Genomic DNA, 19,903 nt, shown 5'->3' on the forward strand with positions numbered 1-19,903 from the left:
AACTAATTATGTTTCTCTTCGCAGATAACAAAACGAGTGAAATCTTTGTGTCAGAGTTCTTCATGTGATTTTGAGGTGACAGGACGCATCTTTTACGTTCTAAACCACGCCAGTGGTTTCTGTAGAACAATAGTTTTTTATGCTGTAACTACAGTAAAAAGGACGCTTTTTTGCGTCCAATCTGCGTTAGCAGATATTGTATGATTTAGGGCTGTAATGATCAGTTTATTTTTATGTTTTAATCAAGAAATCTATTTTAGTTTATCAAATAAATAATTTAAAAGACAACCTGTCTTTCTTTCACCCGACACGGGTGTCCTGACGTTGCACCAGTGTTTGTCTTTGGGAAAAAATGTGTCTTATACGGATAGTAAAAAACTGTTCTTGCAACAATAACAACACACACACAAATTCTTAAAATTTAAACTTTGAACTTGCAACTGTTGCATTATTAAAAGCCTTCTCACACAACAGCTGCCCACGAGTGACCGAGCGGTAAAGTCTCTAAACACTGGTAGTTCGGTTCGACTTCGAATCCCGGCGAAGCAAGAGAGGACTACCTGCTCCAAGAGAAGGAAAGTCCTTACGGAGGACTTTCTCAGTGAAACTGGTTCATATCCACCTTACACATGAAAAAAAACCCATGCAGTCTCCCATTTTCCTGAAATCGAGCAGAGATCGAATTATCAGTGTTCAGCGTCTTCACCGCTCGGCGGCTGGTGATTCAGAAAACAAAATAAATTAAGTAATCTGGATGTATATTAAAATTTTTGCCTTTGATTTTCTTGTTTGCTCACAAAAACAAGGACGCCATCTGCCTTGTAACTCTCTAAAAAATTTCACTGAGATAGCTTATAATACTGCATTTAAAATTCCTAACAGAGGAAAGTTCTAATATTCTAGCAGAATATTGAGAATCAAATTATGTATTGATATTAATCATGAATTTTTACATAAAAGAAATCTATTAATACTTTCGAAATAGATCTGTTTCATTGCACCACACTGGATATGGATCTCAGTAAGATCATGTGATCTTCTCAGGTTCTAAGAATGCAATGAATATCATAACAAAGTATGCTGTTCAAACATGCCAAGAACTGAAAAAGTAAGCTGTTGCAGGTGGCACGATCTTTTTTTACATATTCTATGTAAACTGCTCTTCATTACGAAAACGTCTAAACCTCAGTACCTTGAATGGTTGAGATTTTCTAAACAAACGCTGCTCTAATAATAATAATTCATTCTTAATTCCTTAAATTTCAGAAAGTTGGTCGATCAGCTAGGATGTCTGATTAATCGGAGTGCATTATTAACCCTTTTCTTAAAATTTTACAATAATTGTTATTTCGACTTACACTATTTAATATATTTGTTTAACATGGCAATGTAGAAACTCTTTCAGATGACAAACGACAGAACTTTTCAAAATAAAGTTTAAAGGCATTTGAGGGAAAATATACTGCAATCTATTTCTACAACTTACGAAGTAAAAATTTGAAAGGCGGATTTTGCTTTTTGGCTTTACAATTTTTATGAAAAAAATAGCAAGAAAATAGCTTTTGAACAATGTTAAGTTGTTTTTCTCTTTATGGTTTCAGAGTTACCCTGGAAATAATAAAGACGATCAAAAGTAAATCTAAAACCATTTCAAATTTCAGTGAGTATAGAATCTTAAGCATCAATATCAAATAGCACAATGACAATGAAGACAATGAAGGTATTTATTTAATATAATCAGTTATTTTATGTTCAGAATCTGTCTTGTCATTTCTCCCTTTCCGCGTTCCTGCCAGAATGCTAATTTTAGTTCGCTAGTATTCAAATGAGATAGAAAGAGATATTATTTAAAGGGAGGTTTTACATTGCTTAGACATGCAGAGCGTGTTACGTCTGCTGAAGGCACGGTTATTAGTTGAAACTCAGTGATAGCAGCCTGTTTTGGGCGCTGCTTTGTTCGCGTGTTAATAATTTCTGTTTGGCTAATTTACGACTCAGTTTTAAATTGAAATTCATTATTTTTGTGTTACGCTATAAATGCTGACTGGTTTTATAAGCACAAGAAACGCCTTCTGTCCAATTAATAGAGGTCTTAATAAAAGGGTCTTTTACACCCTCCTTACACTATCTGTTTGTTTCCTAGACGTAGCGATAAGTCACTAGGCCCCATTCCAAAGTCTCGACTTTGTATCCTTCTGAAGAGACTGAGACTCTGTAACATTATCCGAAATATTAATCGAAATATGAAGACAACAAGTTGGATAAAGGAGGTGGTTGTTAAAGCTTTTCATCTTGAACAAGTAGTAGCAGTTGCATATTAGTTCAGAATATACTTTTTGAGGAATGACAGAAAAGAAGTTTACTGTTCTGCATTGAGCGTCTGCCAGATTTTTACTCATATTGACATGAAAACAAGCAATAGAGTACGATACGCACGTTCTTCCACCAGTAACTCATGCGACAATCTTGAAAAATAGTTCATACATATTTTAACTTATGAATGCTTAAATATGAAACATCTTCAAAACTGATTTTAATTTTCTTTAATAAGATTTGATTGACGTATTTCATAGGCAACAAGCGTATTTGAGAAGTAAATGTCATATTTTATTCCTAATGAGATGAAAGGGAAGTAAAAACGTTTTAATAAATATTTTAAATGCTTATTTAACTCATTATCGCGTCGTTAATTTTAATAAATTTAGTATGAATTAGTTTTAATAGAGTTTGAATTTCTTTGGTAGCATAAACTAGCATAAAACCCTAATAGACTTGGAGCGAACTATCGCTTGGTCTGAAGTTAACTACAGAGACTTGAGAAGTCTAAAATAGCATTTTTATCAAATCAGAATTTGAACTTGAAATGCATGTCTCGTACTTTACAAGATCAACCACCATTTGTAGCAATGTAGTAACAGTCAAATTCAAATTAAAACTTAACCTAGTAGCCAAAGACAACACAATTTAAGTTAAAACTAATATGGCTCAGCGTAACAATTAAATGTCAGCAGCAGTAACGCAAAGCCGAATAATTACAATCTTAAAAAAAGCTGGCGAACGTAGTAACGTGGCCTCGAGAGGCAGAAACACGTTCTGTCTTACAATCCCAAAACCTCAGTTTATACACTCTGTAATTGATTTACATTTCTGGTGAGGAAAAGGAGAAGTTACAGCAAAGGTCTAAATCATAACTGAGTAATTAAAATAATAGAAACCGTACAAAGTAATATGGAGTTTTGTAAAATATTAACTCGACATTTTGCTTTTCCTTAAATTTTTAAGACCAACTTCTGATATTGGAGGCAGATTTAATTGGGCCAATGGAAAACTCTGACGTATCTAAATATAACCGTAATTCAATGTATTTATCAAATAATTTTTTAAAATTTTGAATTAAAATTATTTACCAAATAAATATTGCTAACTTAAATCTTGGCTGTAAATAGCCTAATAAATAGCTGTTTAATTAATTTCTTTAACATCAAAGAATTCAATGGAATATCCAATCACAAAATGAATAAATCGTTGCTTGGGGATAATTGAAGATTCCTTCTTAAAGTATATAGGTGTAAAGTGTAAAGACAGTTTTCATTTTCTTGATTAGCTACATTTTCGTGATTACATAGGCACGATTTTTTTAAAATCTTCTAAGCAACATTTTTACTGAATTCAATAAACTGTATTCCCTTCAGTAACGTTAATGAAACTGATTTACATTTATTCAACTAAAAATTACTATGCATCAAGCAAAATATTAAAAAAGCTTTCAGATAACTAAATTTAAGAAGAGATGGGCGTTAAATGTTTGGTATAGTCATCCACAGAGCGAAAGTGGGTAGAATTATTAATTTACTACATATCGTATAATTACATTGAATATTTCGTCGCTGGCTATTGTATCAAGCAAATATTTGCTGCATACAGTAAAGCATTTAGTTTCTTTTGCATTGCGAATTAATCCCTTTTAAATTCAATGGATTAAATATTTAGGTATTCGAATAATACTTGAATATTTGCAAATTTTAGCTTGCCTGAACTTAATACACTAGTTCCATATCTTGCGCGACTAGTTGGTTCGTCAATCTTTAGCCTTATTCAGAAACTGCATATGATAAAAATCCTTGCTTATGTAACTTACGAATAACTTGGTTCTATCCTTCGGTACTTTAAGTCACACCTGTTATGCAGAACCAAATATAGAGTAAATGTTATATAGAAACAACGGCGAGGTGAATCCTGCAAATAAATAATAAGACAGTATTGAGACGCTTCGAGACGCTTTGACTATAATTCCGAGCTTGGATGTTTTCAATCGAACAGTGTATAGTCTCTGTAGCCTTGCTTCAAAATGTCAGGAGAGACAAGCCAAACATGGCATCAAACTCATAAAGTTTTTATGTGGGAGATCGTGGCCGATGATACGCCAGCCAATCAGAGATGAGACGATTACATGTGCGCAAGCCACGAATCAAGACAAAACGAAGTGAACTCACTCTAAATGCAAGAAAATTTGACAGTTTGCAAAATTTTCTTCCAGCTGTGTGATAGGCTCGATTATTTGATTGCAAATGTTATTTGGCTAAATGAGACTTTACTTATTACCCTGTTACATGAACTAAACTACAGATATTAGGAATTTCTTATTGTCTTAGCTTTGGATAGTCCCGATGTGTCTGATCTGATGTATGATTCGAGAAATCACATTTCTTCTGCAGAAGATTTTTAATTTATTGAAAGATATCATATTAACTTCGGTCTTTTGACTAAGCATCAGGTGTTTCGTGTTTTGAAGATATTTTGCTTGTAAGATCCAGAGCAATGCAGGGTTCACTGAAAATTGCTAGATGAGGGTTTTCAAGTATAGAACAACTTCACAGTTGTGGGGTTTTGTCAATAAATGTAAGGAAGCTGCTACTTCTTTCTCTTGGCTATGCTAACATCAGTAAATCATGTTTGATCACATGGATCATATTAAGGCTTCATTCCTTCAAATGATTATGATCTCTGATTACACCGTTCTTTATTAGCATAGACTGCTTAATTATAGGCATGTTTTCTAGCTTTAAATTTATCATTATCTCTTATCTTAAGTTTTGCAATCATAACCTGTACTGTTTTACTTGTATAGAAGCTTAAACCAATCCCCTGCAGAATCTACTAGATTGGAAGTAAATTACCGCTTCTGAATTCACTATTGACTCCTATCAAAGTCTGAATTAAGATGATAAAGTTCAGCGAAGGTTAAAATAACTTTTTATTAAATCTTTAGTTAAACAGCAGGCACAGATTGAGAGCACAAATAAACTCCGGCACTTGCAGGTATTTAGAAAAACATAAGCTGAAATAAAGTTTCAAGTACCTTAGTCAGAAAATTGTCTATTTAATCTAGCTCAGATATTTTAAATGGTGAGTTTTTAACGTCGCCTAGTAAAATGGCTAAAGCCACAATAAACTTTGTCAGAGCTTTCGATAAGACGTAAACTGTAAGCGTGGCTGCCAAAAGCTCTAACACTAAAACATTCAAAACTCTTAATTTAAATACTCTAACAACTAATTTTCATTCTGGTCAGGACTACGAAAAGAAGAAGTTACAATAAAGGTTTAAATCATAATAATTGGTAAATTAACTTAAAATACTTTCCACTCTCATAAAATATAAGCAATTTATCACGCTGGATGTCTCTGTATGCAGGGAGTATATTTCTACACGATGTGCTGTATCTAGCATTTAAAGTTTTGGTCTTTTCAAGCAATTCGTAATGAGCCCATGCAAAGTACTGGCATGTCAGTTTGATGAATTAACACGAACTTATTGTTTTCTTCGATTTAACATACGGTTTTTTCTTATTTCTTTCCTTCGACTGATGTCGTAGTTTTCGATATAGAACCTCAGCTGTGCATTTTATACAAAAAGGTAACACAAATTGTTTTTGGTGACATTCCTTCCAATAAGGTTTAATTTTAGGTAAAAATTCAATTTATAATTCAATACAGACAATATGAGAACAACTACGAAGAAGATCTTGATTTTAAATCTTTTTTACCTGTAAAGCAAGGATCCATAACATCATGGATTCATGATCTTCTGCCACCAGTGCATGTTCTCGGCCGTTGGAGCTGTGAAAGAATGAAAATTAGAGCTAACTACAAGAATTGATATCTAAATAGCTAGAGGGAATTATAATTAAACTCATTTAATAACTTAGAAATGCACCTGGTACTGACAACACTCACATCAGACATGGGGAACGATTTATGTTGAGTTAATATGAAGCGAATTAATTTGTAATCATGTTTCCCCTCTGATCATGTAATTTCTCAAACAAATGACAGAGCTTTATCCATCTCTTGAAATGAAAATATGAAACGTATATTACTCGCATTTGTTATCTGAATTTACAGTAACACGCGACAGAAATAATTATGAGGTTAAAGCATTACAAGTATCTAAATTACTTAGAGAAGATTTATGTTGAATACTTTTATAGATAAGACTAGACCTTGAAGCAGACAGGGTTGATACAAGGAAATTAAATGCCAATTAATAAAATAACAGGCATATTACGGCAACTAAATCTTTCATGAATCATGTCAAAACTATGGATCGTGTCAAAGCTTTAATTCCAGAAATGTTGTTTTCACCTTGAAAGTTTTTTTTACCCCTCCAAAATAAGTCTTGTCGATGTTAGAGCTTTCATATATTTATCTAATGCCATTAATTATAAGTAGAACGGGCACGTCACAATATTTATTATTAACCGCTAAAGCAAATGCAGTAAGTTATAATGCCTATGATAATACTTTGTAATTCTCATCTTCTTATATCTATTTCAGTGTGCTAATATTTCTGCTTGTCATGCCTTTATTGGATTTCTTATTTTTAAAAGGATATTGAAACTAATATCTAACTCAGGGATTCCCAAACATTTAAACTTTTATCACACTGAAAAACGTTTAAACTTTTAAAAATACATATACTATTTTCATTAATAAAGCTATACATAATGTACCATTAAAAGTTGTTTAATCACATAAAAGTGTATGGAAGAGAATTTGTTATTAAAATTAAATAAGCCCAACGTTTCATAACTCGCTTTGTTAATGCAAAACGTATAGCTGATGGTCTGTATTGGTGCAGATCTGACAGTTTAGCTCCAACCCTCATTTGGGTCCACTAGCGGTCGAGCGGTAAAGTCGCTGAATATTGGTAGTTTGGTCAGGAGTTTCCCGGCGAACGGGGCGACCGCATGAATGTTTTCGTGGGTTTTCCCATGTATAGCGTATATACAAGCCGGTTTCCCTTATAAAGTCCTCCACGAAGGCATTCCTCCCCCTAGGCAGACAATCATTGAGAGTTTCACCATAATTAAATAAACCAAATCAAAAAAACAAACCAAAGCCTCATTCACTTCTACGTTTAATTTGCTTCTCTGCTTTGTCATAAATGAATTATAGCTAAAATAGCATAGAGCACTGTAAGTCTCACTGGCAGAATGATCTTACATTCATAAAAGCTACACCACACAGAATTGACAGTGCATAGGATCCGCAATGCGTAGGATCGACACGACATACAAGCACAGGATCTATATCGAATAGAACTAAATACTTAGTTACTCGCACACGACTCACTCGACAAAAAAATATTTTTTTGATATAATCTAATCATGAGCTAGAGGATTGATGCACATTTGCCACTTTCACAGAATTGTCATTAACATACGATTAACTTTGCATACGGCATTACCGGCAGAGCACGAGACGGCGTAGGTCGACATGCATGTTAGTTAAATGTCAGTAGCATGTTAGTTAAATGCAGTGTCTATTGTATGGTCCAGCATACAATCGACACTGCGTTTAACTAACATGCTGTTTTTATGATAATACTTTCCTGTCTTTTCTACTTTTTCCATCACTCTCACTAGAATATAAATTAGATAGGATTTTAGCAGCAGCTAGCAATGGTGTAAATTTAGGGAAAAGCTTTTGGCAGTGCTACCAGAAAAAAAAACTGTCTGCTTTCGTTAATCTCCCATCTGCCTTCCAATATCGTTTTTGGAGTATTTTTGGTAATTGTTAGATTTATGTCAAATGGTCAATAATAAATAAAGCGGGGTTGAGTAGTTAGTTAACCAGTTTATTGTGCTTAATATATTAAAGGTTTTGTTCTCCAAGACCGCTCAAGAAGCGGTGAACAAGTTTTGTTAAAATTTAGTTGTACCTAAAAGTCGTAAAGTGAACAAACTTTTAATTTTAGTTTTACCTCTTGAGTGTATTTTTTAAGAGCTCTAGACTCTTCGCTCAGAGCGAGGCTGATCAGTCGTCTGTAGCACAAGAATGTTAAACTAGAAGTAATAACAGAAAGTTAAGTTTAACAATAGAAAGGAATCAGATCTGCAGTTTAATATCACAAAATGTTTTAATTATGCCATTTAATTAGGCTACAGTAATTTGAACAAAATAAGAAAAACTACGTCTTCCTAAAGCTAAATAAATTTCCACTATTAGATTCATTTAATCATTTTTATAAATCATAAAATTTTAAAATAGTTATAAGGCTGAGAGGCTTCATTCGCTTAATAATTTCAGCATGGCATAATGTCCTTTTAGATGCAGTCCTGCCTCTTAAACTCAGTACAAAAAAGATCTGACTCTAAAGAAATGAGTTGCTTTTAGACCATTATAAAGCTTCACGCTAAGTAACTTTATCCAATTAAAATTTTTATATTGGGAATGGAATCGCACTTAGGATGTCTTAGTTATCAGACTAGAGAGTATGTTATGCTTTCTGCTTATGCGTTTTCGAAAAATTGAAAAATTAATTTAACCCCAGTGAAATACGTGATGCATTATCTGAAGCATTTCGAAGATAATGAATGTTAAAGGAGATATATTTCATTACCATTAATTATTTTCTTTCGTTCATATGATTACCTGAAACTAAAAAGAAGTAACGAGTGTGCTAAGCCGTGCGTACAAACAATATATTCTAATTAATTCTCTTTGTTGAAGTAAGGAGATCGGAAATGATGTTTCATAATTGGATTTATAAAACGTCGTGAAGGATGTTTCTCAACTGGATTCCTAAAGCGTTGATACCTGAAGAAAGCAAATTTTCCATTGTTTAGCTTTTTACATTATATTCTTTGGTACATTTCAAACCAATTTCGATGGGGGCAATCAGAGTTGCAGCTGAATAAATTATGATTAGAACAAACCAACTCATTATTTTTTCAGACTCCCTTTCAGCCATTCAAGTGGTGTCTGCACATAATATTGTGGAATAAAAAATTATTGAACCTTAGAAAAGAACTCTTTATATCCTAGCTTCAGAAGGGATGACAGTTGTCTTACAAGAGATCCCGGTTCATGATGGAATGGGCTGATAAACTAGATAAAAAGCAACTGAAATTTTGCAATCAAATAATAGTGGGATACTATTTACATCAATAAAAAGGATAGTAAAATATCCCGAAGGAAAATTTTTAAGTTAAATTATTTGAAGAAATTAAGACTAAGAAGCGGAGGGATTCAATTTGTCTTATCCCAGACTTTCCCAGATCCATCGCAGTTGCGGCGTTTCGTTTGGAGACCGGATCTAATTGTCTCTCTAAAACATCTGCACCGCATTGGTATATATGACAGTACCTTGCGTATTTTGTGCAACCAGAAATTTGAGGTGAACTTGTAAGGATCTTAAGTTTTACTAACGTTTATTTTATTTTAAATCTTTACTATCACTTCTTATTTTCTACTTCCGGCCAGAATTATAAGCGTGAAGGAGTTTATGCAAAGTTGTCTGGCGAACGCAAAGTATTTAAGTGTGGCCTTTTTTGCCAAGAAAAAGAGAGGAAGCAGTGAGTTCGAAGCAGGCCGCTTACCTTAGAAGTTACGCAGTTGCTATTTGCCTTCCAGGCCAGAGGTATTAATCCTCTTGATAAATTAAACGTATTGTAGTGTTCACAGTCTCTGTGCTACTTACGCTTCCTGTTATTATAAGGCCAATCTTATTCTAAAGTTAAATTTGAGTTTAGTTTTATTTTAATATCTTTTACGTTAGACCCCGAGTGGAGGGTCATTGTATTCCGAAGTACGGAAGTCATTGTATATAAAGAAAAAATAAAGGCTTTTGTATACCCTTCGTCTGTATCCTGTCTACTTACTACAATTAGTGAACATAGCTTTAGTAAGCTCTCTGTTCTAGTCAGGTCATTGTATGATTCCGAAGAAGGTTAGAAGAAACATTGAACCTGATAGTGGCGCCCGACGAAGAATAACCATGGCCGAGTTTCAGGAAGAACCTGTGCTGCCTGCAGAAACGACTCAGAATCCAGAAATGCCAGCTGCCGCCCTGGAAGGATTTGGGTACATCGTCCAGACCATGCGCGCTTCGATGAAACCAGAAGCAACATTTAATGGAAACTCACCGGTAACAGTTTTTTGGAAAAATTGGATGACCACTTCATGCTCTACCCCGTGCACGAGTTTCAAAAAGTTACCTTAGCTACCAGCGCTTTGAGGGGCCAAGCGCTTAACTGGTTCAAATGTATCGGCAGAAGTCTCTTGGGTCAAGCAGGAAGTCCCACCTATACTTACGAAAATTTCAAGACTGCCCTACTAAAAGCCTTCCCTGTTGTAAGGGATCGTGCGAAATTAGAAACAGAACTTTTCAGTATATATCAACAAAGAATGGAAAACCTCTCGAGCTTTATTTTAAGAAAAATTCACGTTTTCAAGCTCTTGTATGGAAACCGTCCGGATCCTGAAATAATTCAAGTAATTTTGCCGAGGTTACTACCCCAAGTGCAAGACTTTATTGAATTGAGAAATCCGACTACACTGGAAAAATTATTTGAGCTAGCAATCCAGTTTGAAAGTAGAAGAACGGCGGACGTCGAAAGAAGACGCCAATATCAACAGCGAAACCAATTTGGTACGCCAAGACTACAGCAAACTCAAGCACATGGCTACGGAGAAAAAGCGAATCAGTGGGCAAGGAAACCCGAGCATTCAAAAACAGCCGGCGAACGTCGACAGTTCAATAGCAACCCAGGAAAAAAGTCTCAAGGCCAGTGGAGAAAGAAGGAAAGCACCGAAAGAAAAAATAATTTAAACTAAAACGGATTTCTGCTGACGAGAGGGTGCGGAAATCGGAAGGCCACGAAAATCCCTCTTCCTACAAGTTAAATACAGTAATGGTGAAAAATTTAACTCTTCCGAAGATTGAAGTCTTGGTAAATAATATCCCGGCCACCGCACTCCTGGATACCGGCGCGCAGTGTTCCTCTGTGGCAGAAGTCTTTTTTAGAAAGTATTTTCGCAAATACCGCATATATAATGCGGATAATACAATAGTATTAGCGGCGCAAGGAGAACAATGTAAGTGCGTAGGTAAAGTACCTTTGTACATCCGTATCAAGGACGAACAAGTAAAGGTGATGTTTTTTATAGTAAAGAATTTGCAAGCAAATTTAATCCTAGGAATAGACTTTCTTTCAGACGCACAAGCTACACTGGATTTTAATGAAGCGTCCCTTAAGCTGACGATGAAACCAGTGCGTGTAGAAAAGGTTGAACCGCCAAGATTAAATCTTGACCACCTGCCTAATGACGAGCAAGATAGAATCCGACAAGTGGTAAGTGAATTTGCTTCCTTATTTAGTGATATTCCAGGATTTACTCAGGTTACTAACCATAGTATTGACACCGGAGATGCATTGCCGGTTCGTCAAAAACCATACCGGTAGGATAAGAATAAGGAAAAAATTATAGAATGGCATATTACCGATATGCTACGTAAAAAGATCATAACGCCCATCTCAAGTAGTTATGCTAGCCCGGTGGTTTTATGTAAGAAAAATAATGATTATCCTTTGGAGCATCCAAAAAGGTGGAGATTCGCTATTGATTACCGTAAATTAAATTCCATAACGAAATATCCGGTATATCCGTTACCGATCATAGAAGAAATTTTAAGGAACATAAAATCAACCAAATTTATGACGACTTTAGACTTAACGAATGGTTATTTTCAAATAGGGGTCAGGCCTGAGGACGTGCCTAAGACTGCTTTTATAACCAAGTCTGGCACTTACGCATTTTTGCGTATGCCGTTTGGCCTTTCAGGCGCCCCAGCAACATTTCAGCGATGCATGGACATTGTGTTAAGACCTGTTCTTGGAAAGTCCACATTTATCTATTTAGATGATATCATTATTACTAGTGATAATCTCGACCAACATATACAGGATTCAAGACAGGTGTTTTCTTTATTAAATGAGGCCGGTCTAAAAGTTAATGTCGAAAAGTGCAAATTTGCAGCCCCTGAATTAAAATATTTAGGTTACAAAATATCGCAAAAAGGGATCGAGACAGATGAATCAAAAATAATCGCTGTACAAAAGTATCCGACTCCAAACACGGCAAAGAAGCTCTCTTCTTTTCTAGGACTTTGTTCATATTATAGGTCCTTTATAAAAGATTTTGCGGCTATCGCTGAGCCATTGTTAAAATTAAGAAGGAAAAAGGCAAGATTCTCGTGGACGGCTGAAGCCAATAGTGCTTTCGAAAAATTAAAACAAGCATTAACGCAAGCCCCTGTGTTGAAATTTCCTGAAAAGGATGAAAATTTAGAAATTTCAGCGGATGCTTCGGATTATGCGGTAGGAGCGGTACTTTCGCAAAATCAGGAGCCCGTGGCATTTTTTAGCCGAACTTTAAATCAAACACAAAGAAACTATTCCGCGACCGAGAGAGAGGCACTTGCAGTTCTGTTAGCAGTGCAAAAGTTCCGAGTCTATTTTGGAAAGGCGCCGATAACAGTATATTCTGATCATGCGGCGGTAACTAGATTGTACTCAGGAAAAAATTTATCCCCAAGGTTAATAAGATGGGCACTCAAGCTGCAAGAATATAATCTGGTAATCAAGCATATCCCCGGAAAGGAAAATATCGTAGCAGATGCCCTATCACGAATTAAATTAGACGAACAGGGTAATACCGTAAAAGTTGCAATGCTGACAGCGTGTACAATAAATTCCCGAGAAACTGTAATAACCGAACTGGGTCAGGATCCTGAGTTTGGAAGTATTTATGAGTATTTGAAGGATCCTGAAAATTTTAACCACCAAGATATTGTGGCGATAAGAAATAGGGCGGCCCATTACGAACTAATAGATGGTCTATTATTCTACACAAAAACTACGAATTCCAACAACGAATTTCGACCTGTTATCCCAGCTAGTCTTAGATTAAATATCCTGCAGGAGCTCCATGACAGCCCTTTAGCTTCTCATGCTGGTATTCGAAAAACTATCCAACGCGTACGCGAGGCAGTCTACTTTCCTGAACTGCAAAAGTTAACAAACAAGGGCGTATGTCCAGTCCTGCCCAACATGTCAAGCAGTTAATTATATTAATTTCCGCCCGGCCGGGTTTCTAAATAGTATTAAATCCAAATTTCCAAATGAAATAATTGGCATCGATTTATTGGGCCCTTTCCCAAAAAGTCAGTTAAATAAAAGTCGCTATCTCCTTGTTATGGTTGATCATTTTAGTAAGTGGACCGAAATTGTTCCCTTAAAACGAGCCTCCGCGAAATTAGTTACTGATTCTATTTTAAATAAATATATTTTAAAATACGGGGCGCCCCTAAAAGTTATATCGGATAATGGTCCTCAATTTGTAAGTAATATATTTGAAGACATGTGCCAAAAACTGGACATACGTCATTTAAAAATGGTCCCGTATCGGCCGCAATCAAATATAGCGGAACGGGTCAACAGAAATATAGTGAAAATTATCCGTAGTTATGTTAAAAATTTTCATAAAAGCTGGAATAACTATGTCAATGAATTTGCTTTCGCCCTTAGGACCGCAAAACATGATACAACGGGCAAAACTCCTGCTGAGTTATTTCTAGGCAGAAAGGTTATAACACCGTTAGATAAACTATTTTATGTGCAACAAAGAGCCCCAGAATTTAAAATGGGTGATATAGAAAAACTAATAAAAGAAGCAAAAAAGAATACGGAAGTAGCACAAAGAAAACAGAAGTTATACTATGATCTGAAACGACGGGGAGTAACTTATAAAGTAGGGGATGAAGTTTTAAAAATTAAGCATTCACTTTCTTCAGCACCAGAAGATAAAACTGCCAAATTTTTTCCACGCTTTGAAGGACCATATGTTATAGAAAAAATAACTCACGCTGTTGTAGTGTTAAAGGCAAGAAATGGTGAAACCTGTTCCGCAAATATTGATCAAATTAAACCCTACTTCGATCGTAATAAAATGCAAATCTTTTCAGATCTTTTGCAGGATCCGGTACGGCAGACACCGCAGGTACAAGTTCCAGAGGTGGGAAAACGACAAGTACAAGGGCAAGCCAATGAGAGACAGAAGCAAGTGAAAAGAAAATTGCCCCGCGGAAAAATTGAAGGTAAAAAGAAAAAGAAGCCGTTCCACCGTCCAGAAAACAGAGTTCACGAACACCCCCAGAATGAAGAAGGGAGAAGGACGACGTATGTGGAAAGGACCGGGAGAAAGGACGGCAACTATAACCCCACTTTAAAACGGAAGATCGACTCATCCGACAGAACTCTCCGCAGCAAAAGTCGCCGAACTGCGGAAGGGCCATCAGCGGCGGAGGAAAAAGTACAAGAAAAAGTTGAACGGCCAACAACGAGGTCCAAGCAGGATCACGACAGAAGTTTCCCGGTTCCACCAAGACCAGCTGCCTTCAAACGGCCAAGACCACAAGCAGAGGACAAAAGGAAGATGTTCAAGGGTGGCCGTAGTGGTGAAAAACGGAAGCTTCCAGAGGAAAGCACTGAAGGGCGAGCCCGTACAAGAAGGAGGATCAACCAAGCTACTATCTGCTATACCTTTAAAGACTGGGCCCAGAAAAGGATGTCTGAATATTACAAAGATAAGTAAAATTTTATGTTACTTTGCAAACTTGAGTTAATCTTTCATTCTTACTGCAAGTGGCAGATTTCAAGAAGTTTTACCTCATGCGAGGTCTACCTTTATCGCCGAAAGGGCGAGAAATGAGTTGTGACCGATTTTCTTATTATGTTTTTCAATTACTCGCGCGTAAAACTAAAGTTGATGTATAATAGCGTTGTGTAAGAACTTAAATATTGTAAAAAAAAAGTTATTGTATAAATTTTATTTAAAACATTCTAGCAAGAGAGAAGTTTTAGTCTGAAAGACTTTTTGAAATGTAGTATTATTTCAATGTAGAAAGAATTGGCACTTGCTTTGAAAAGAATAGAAGTTAACAATGTACTACTAATGTATGTTTTCAAATGTGTAAAATTAACGGCATGTTGATATGTTCTTATATACATGTGAACTGTTATTTTAAATGTTAAGAAATACCGTGATATGGTAAAAGTGAAAGTAATGTTAAAAATTTGTTATTCGTGTGACTGTAAAGATTAAATCATGACGAATATATGTTAAAGGTTGAATGATGTAGTTAGGCTCTCTGACGCTACACTTTAGAGTTGGCCACTTTTAGAATAGTACCTCAGGGTTTAGAGTTGAAAAGTAGGGTGTGTTAAGAGGTCTCGTATGTTGAATTTTAACACGTTAGTGTTTTGATTGTAGGAGGAAGTGTGGCACACGTAGACAGAAACACATACGTGTTTGGTGTTCTTTTACAACACATGTCAGAGAGCACGGGGAGAGATAATTAAAATAGTCATGAATGAAATAAGAATGTTAAGAGAAGTATATTCTATATGTTATTTGCAATGTCATTCTGTAACATTTCATTAAACTAGTTTTCCTTCCAGATCTCTGGAAGGAACCAGAATTGAATAAAGCTCCTGTTTAGATGCAGTACAGATGAAAAAAAAAAGATTGTTGTATATCCCGGGAGCTGCTATTGTAACAAATTTCTTTCTTTTAAATTTTCTAGTTTCTAGCTAAGTTATGATTGTAAAAGGTTGGCCTCGCGTTAGTTTCTAGAGCTAAAAGTTTTCAACAAGGTCGTTTTAGACCTCAGTTTCAAACTAATTAACTCTGGCGGGAAGTATGTAAGGATCTTAAGTTTTACTAACGTTTATTTTATTTTAAATCTTTACTATCACTTCTTATTTTCTACTTCCGGCCAGAATTATAAGCGTGAAGGAGATTATGCAAAGTTGTCTGGCGAACGCCAAGTATTTAAGTGTGGCCTTTTTTGCCAAGAAAAAGAGAGGAAGCAGTGAGTTCGAAGCAGGCCGCTTACCTTAGAAGTTACGCAGTTGCTATTTGCCTTCCAGGCCAGAGGTATTAATCCTCTTGATAAATTAAACGTATTGTAGTGTTCACAGTCTCTGTGCTACTTACGCTTCCTGTTATTATAAGGCCAATCTTATTCTAAAGTTAAATTTGAGTTTAGTTTTATTTTAATATCTTTTACGTTAGACCCCGAGTGGAGGGTCATTGTATTCCGAAGTACGGAAGTCATTGTATATAAAGAAAAAATAAAGGCTTTTGTATACCCTTCGTCTGTATCCTGTCTACTTACTACAATTAGTGAACATAGCTTTAGTAAGCTCTCTGTTCTAGTCAGGTCATTGTATGTTTCCGAAGAAGGTTAGAAGAAACATTGAACCTGATAAACTGAGATTATGAGATTATTTACTAAAATGTTCCTCGTTGGAGAAAGAAAACCTATACACTCGATACTGACGGGCTAGAACGTTGATGTAATTGACAGCCAGAGACTAATTTATTATTTTCAATGCTTAATGTAGCCATTTGTTGTTCCATTTCCCAATTTTGATGTACTTATTGTTATTGTAATGAGGTTAATTTATCAGGTTCAATGTTCCGTCTTACTTTCTTTGGGAACATGCAAGGACCTGACTCGGAACAGAGAGCTTACTAAAGCTATGTTCAATAACTGTGGGAAGTAGACAGGATACACAAGAAGGGTATACAAAACCCTTTATTTTTCTCTATTTACAATAATTTCCGTACTTCGGAATACAAAGACCCACTACTTGTGGTCTAAACGTAAGAATATAAAAATAGAACTAAACTCTAACTTAACTTTGAAATAATAAACGTGGAAGATTGGCCTTATATTAACAGGAAGCCGTATGTAGTACAGAGAACTGTTAACACTACAATACGTTTAAAATTATCAAGAGGATTAAACGTCTGGCCTGGAAGGCAACCAGCAACTGAGTAAAACTTCTAAGGTAAGCGGCCTGCTTCGTCTAACTCCTTCCTCTCTCTCGCTTGGCAAAAAGCCACAACTTAAGCACTTGGCGTTCGCCAGACAAATTTTGCATAAATAAGTTAACGCTTTTAATTCTGGCCGGAAGTAGAAAATAAGAAGTGATAGTAAAGATTTAAAATAAAAATAAACGTTAGTAGAACTTAAGATCCTTACAAATTATTGTTTTGTCTTTTTGCATTTCTATTTTTGTACTTTTTTCGTGCGCCAATCTCATGCATCTCTGATGCATGGGGGACCAGTGATGTGTAACCAAGTGCCTTTGTAATAAATAAAAAAAACATATACGCTTTTTCATACAATTTTTAACACTTGCATAGAGCTTTTGGATTACTGCTCAGAAGTTAATCATGTAATATTCTTTTACACTATCGCTTTGGTTTTTCTGAAAGGCTTTCAAAATGGTGCCTTTTAAAAAGATTTCACTCAAAGAAACAAAAGACAGAGAGCAGAGACCATTCTAAAGCTTATGACGAAGGATTAGAAACAGTTACACTTATGCTTGCAAGACAGGTTCTATACATATTACTTAATCAATATTAATAAAACATTTATGTAGGAGATAGTTTTACATATATATATATATATAGATAGATAGATATACATATATATATATATATATATATATATATATATATATATATAGATAGATAGATAGATAGATATACATACATATATGTATATGTATGTATATATATATATATATATATATATATATATGTGATATACCAGCTTTAGTCGTAGCTTAAATTATCAGACGATAAGTTTAAAAAAAAAAAACAGGACCCATTTATTATTTTTCCGTAGAAATAGCAGTTACAAAAATTGTATCTCCGGAGTAAATAAAAATAATTACTAATAACTTTTTGTATGAAGTTAACTGTATCGTGACATTTAAGAAAAAGCCTCGATATTCTTTTGCGAGTCCTTTTATAGCCTCTGGAAAGGCGGAGCTTCAAAGAAATGACGTCAGCCTCGTCAGACAATCCAGTTCGCTTTAAATATCTCCAGAACATTCTAAAACTGTATGTGTAAAAAAGGCGGGAAAAACAACTTGACTACGGGGCTGTGGATTTAATTCCACGTACTTTCAAATAAGAGAACGTCGCCATTAAAAAAGGAAACGAACATACAGTTAGAATTTTAAGTGTATTCTTGACTATGGAATTTTATTATTACAAACATATATATATATATATATATATATATATATATAGATAGATAGATAGATAGATGTAGATATAGTGTTATATAGACACTATCATGTTTTTCGTAAGTCGGGAAAGGTGAGAAATTAAGTATGCCCTTTCAGAGATTCGAACCATGGATCCTCCATTTATTAACTACACATACTATCCACTTATACTAGGAAAGAATGAACAGAAAATGTGATAACGTCCAAAGTTTATATCGACAGGAAAACGAAGCGTCAAATCCTATCAAAAATTAATGCGTTAATTTATTTTTGGAGAAAGAAAAATTACGGATAGGTAAATAAAGTCACACTTCAAATATAAAACTGTTTTGCGAAAAGTCTCAGTTCAGAATGGTAAAGATTTAACCGCATCTGAAACATATTCCAAATTGCAATGGTTATGAATTTCAAACCTCAGTTTTTAAAATAACCCATCAGCGGGTATGGGCCAAAATCACTGAACCCTAAAGCTTTGCTCTCTGCTCTATATCAGGCGAATCCCTTGACTGATCCTGCAGAGGTATAAAAAGAGTCAAGCCTGCATTAAGCAGGAATCCTCCCTTAGAGCAAAAAGCTCTCGTGCATTTAACATAAACACCTAACATTAAAGAAAAACACTTGTGTTCTTGAAATTTAAATTTAATGTTATATATCTCTGCAACAAGCTTTATGGGTGAAACAATATTTTTGAGGGAAGTATTGCTTTATATTTTCGAAGAAAGTATTGCTTTATATTTCCCTTTAGAAAACAGAATTCTTGCTTTTCTATCCTTTATGGAAGTTTTATAGCTTTGATAAAAAATACAGTATTCTGACAGAAATGGTTATCTCGGATGTAATGTGATACTATAGAAAAGTTTTAGTCAATAGAGAAAAGCTAAGGTAATATTTTTACATCCTACTGTCTTTATGACAGTTACTCTCGTTATTTTTTATGTGTTGGATATATAAACTACATTCTGGAATGTGACAATTACCCTTTCAATTTAATTATCAAGTCAGTTTTTCAAACATTATTCAATGGATTTTGTTTCATACGAATTACCCAACGCTTATTTAAACAAATGACAGCTAAAATTTATCTAACAGATCTAAAGCTGCAGACTTTTAATAATAGTTTTACATGCGATTAAAAATTAAGATAAAACAAGTTTAGTGCTTTAAAATATTTATAAAATTTGTAGTCGGCTGAATACCATTCATATTTTTCCTTTGTTGTTTCGAGAGATATTCCTATTTCAAATTCGAATTCGTGCGTTGAGTTTTCGCTGATCGATAAAATCCGAGAATTACTACGATCTATTTTCTAACTCGAAACACAATCATTTTCAATGACGTCCGATGACTGACAGAATATTCACTCTCTGTCTTATTTACGGTGACCCAAACAAAATTCTGGGAATATTCACTCGCTGTCTTATTTGCGGTGACCACACAAAATTCTGGGAATCATTCTCAAATTTACTGCT

General features: G+C 34.9%; 1 protein-coding gene across 6 annotated transcripts in view; it reads right to left on the bottom strand.

Moving 5' to 3' along the window:
* Positions 1 to 19,903, bottom strand: part of LOC118183197 (uncharacterized) — a 509,384-nt gene that overhangs the window by 278,907 nt on the left and 210,574 nt on the right. For all 6 annotated transcript variants that reach the window (XM_085809465.1, XM_085809466.1, XM_085809467.1 and 3 more), the window contains one exon: positions 6,045 to 6,117. In XM_085809465.1, coding sequence (XP_085665591.1) covers positions 6,045 to 6,117 — 73 coding nt within the window. The remainder of the gene's footprint in view (positions 1 to 6,044; positions 6,118 to 19,903) is intronic.

The sequence above is a fragment of the Stegodyphus dumicola genome, chromosome X2, assembly GCF_044657685.1.
Source record: "Stegodyphus dumicola isolate Sdum_Otavi_A_Nest chromosome X2, ASM4465768v1".
Classification (NCBI taxonomy): domain Eukaryota; kingdom Metazoa; phylum Arthropoda; class Arachnida; order Araneae; family Eresidae; genus Stegodyphus; species Stegodyphus dumicola.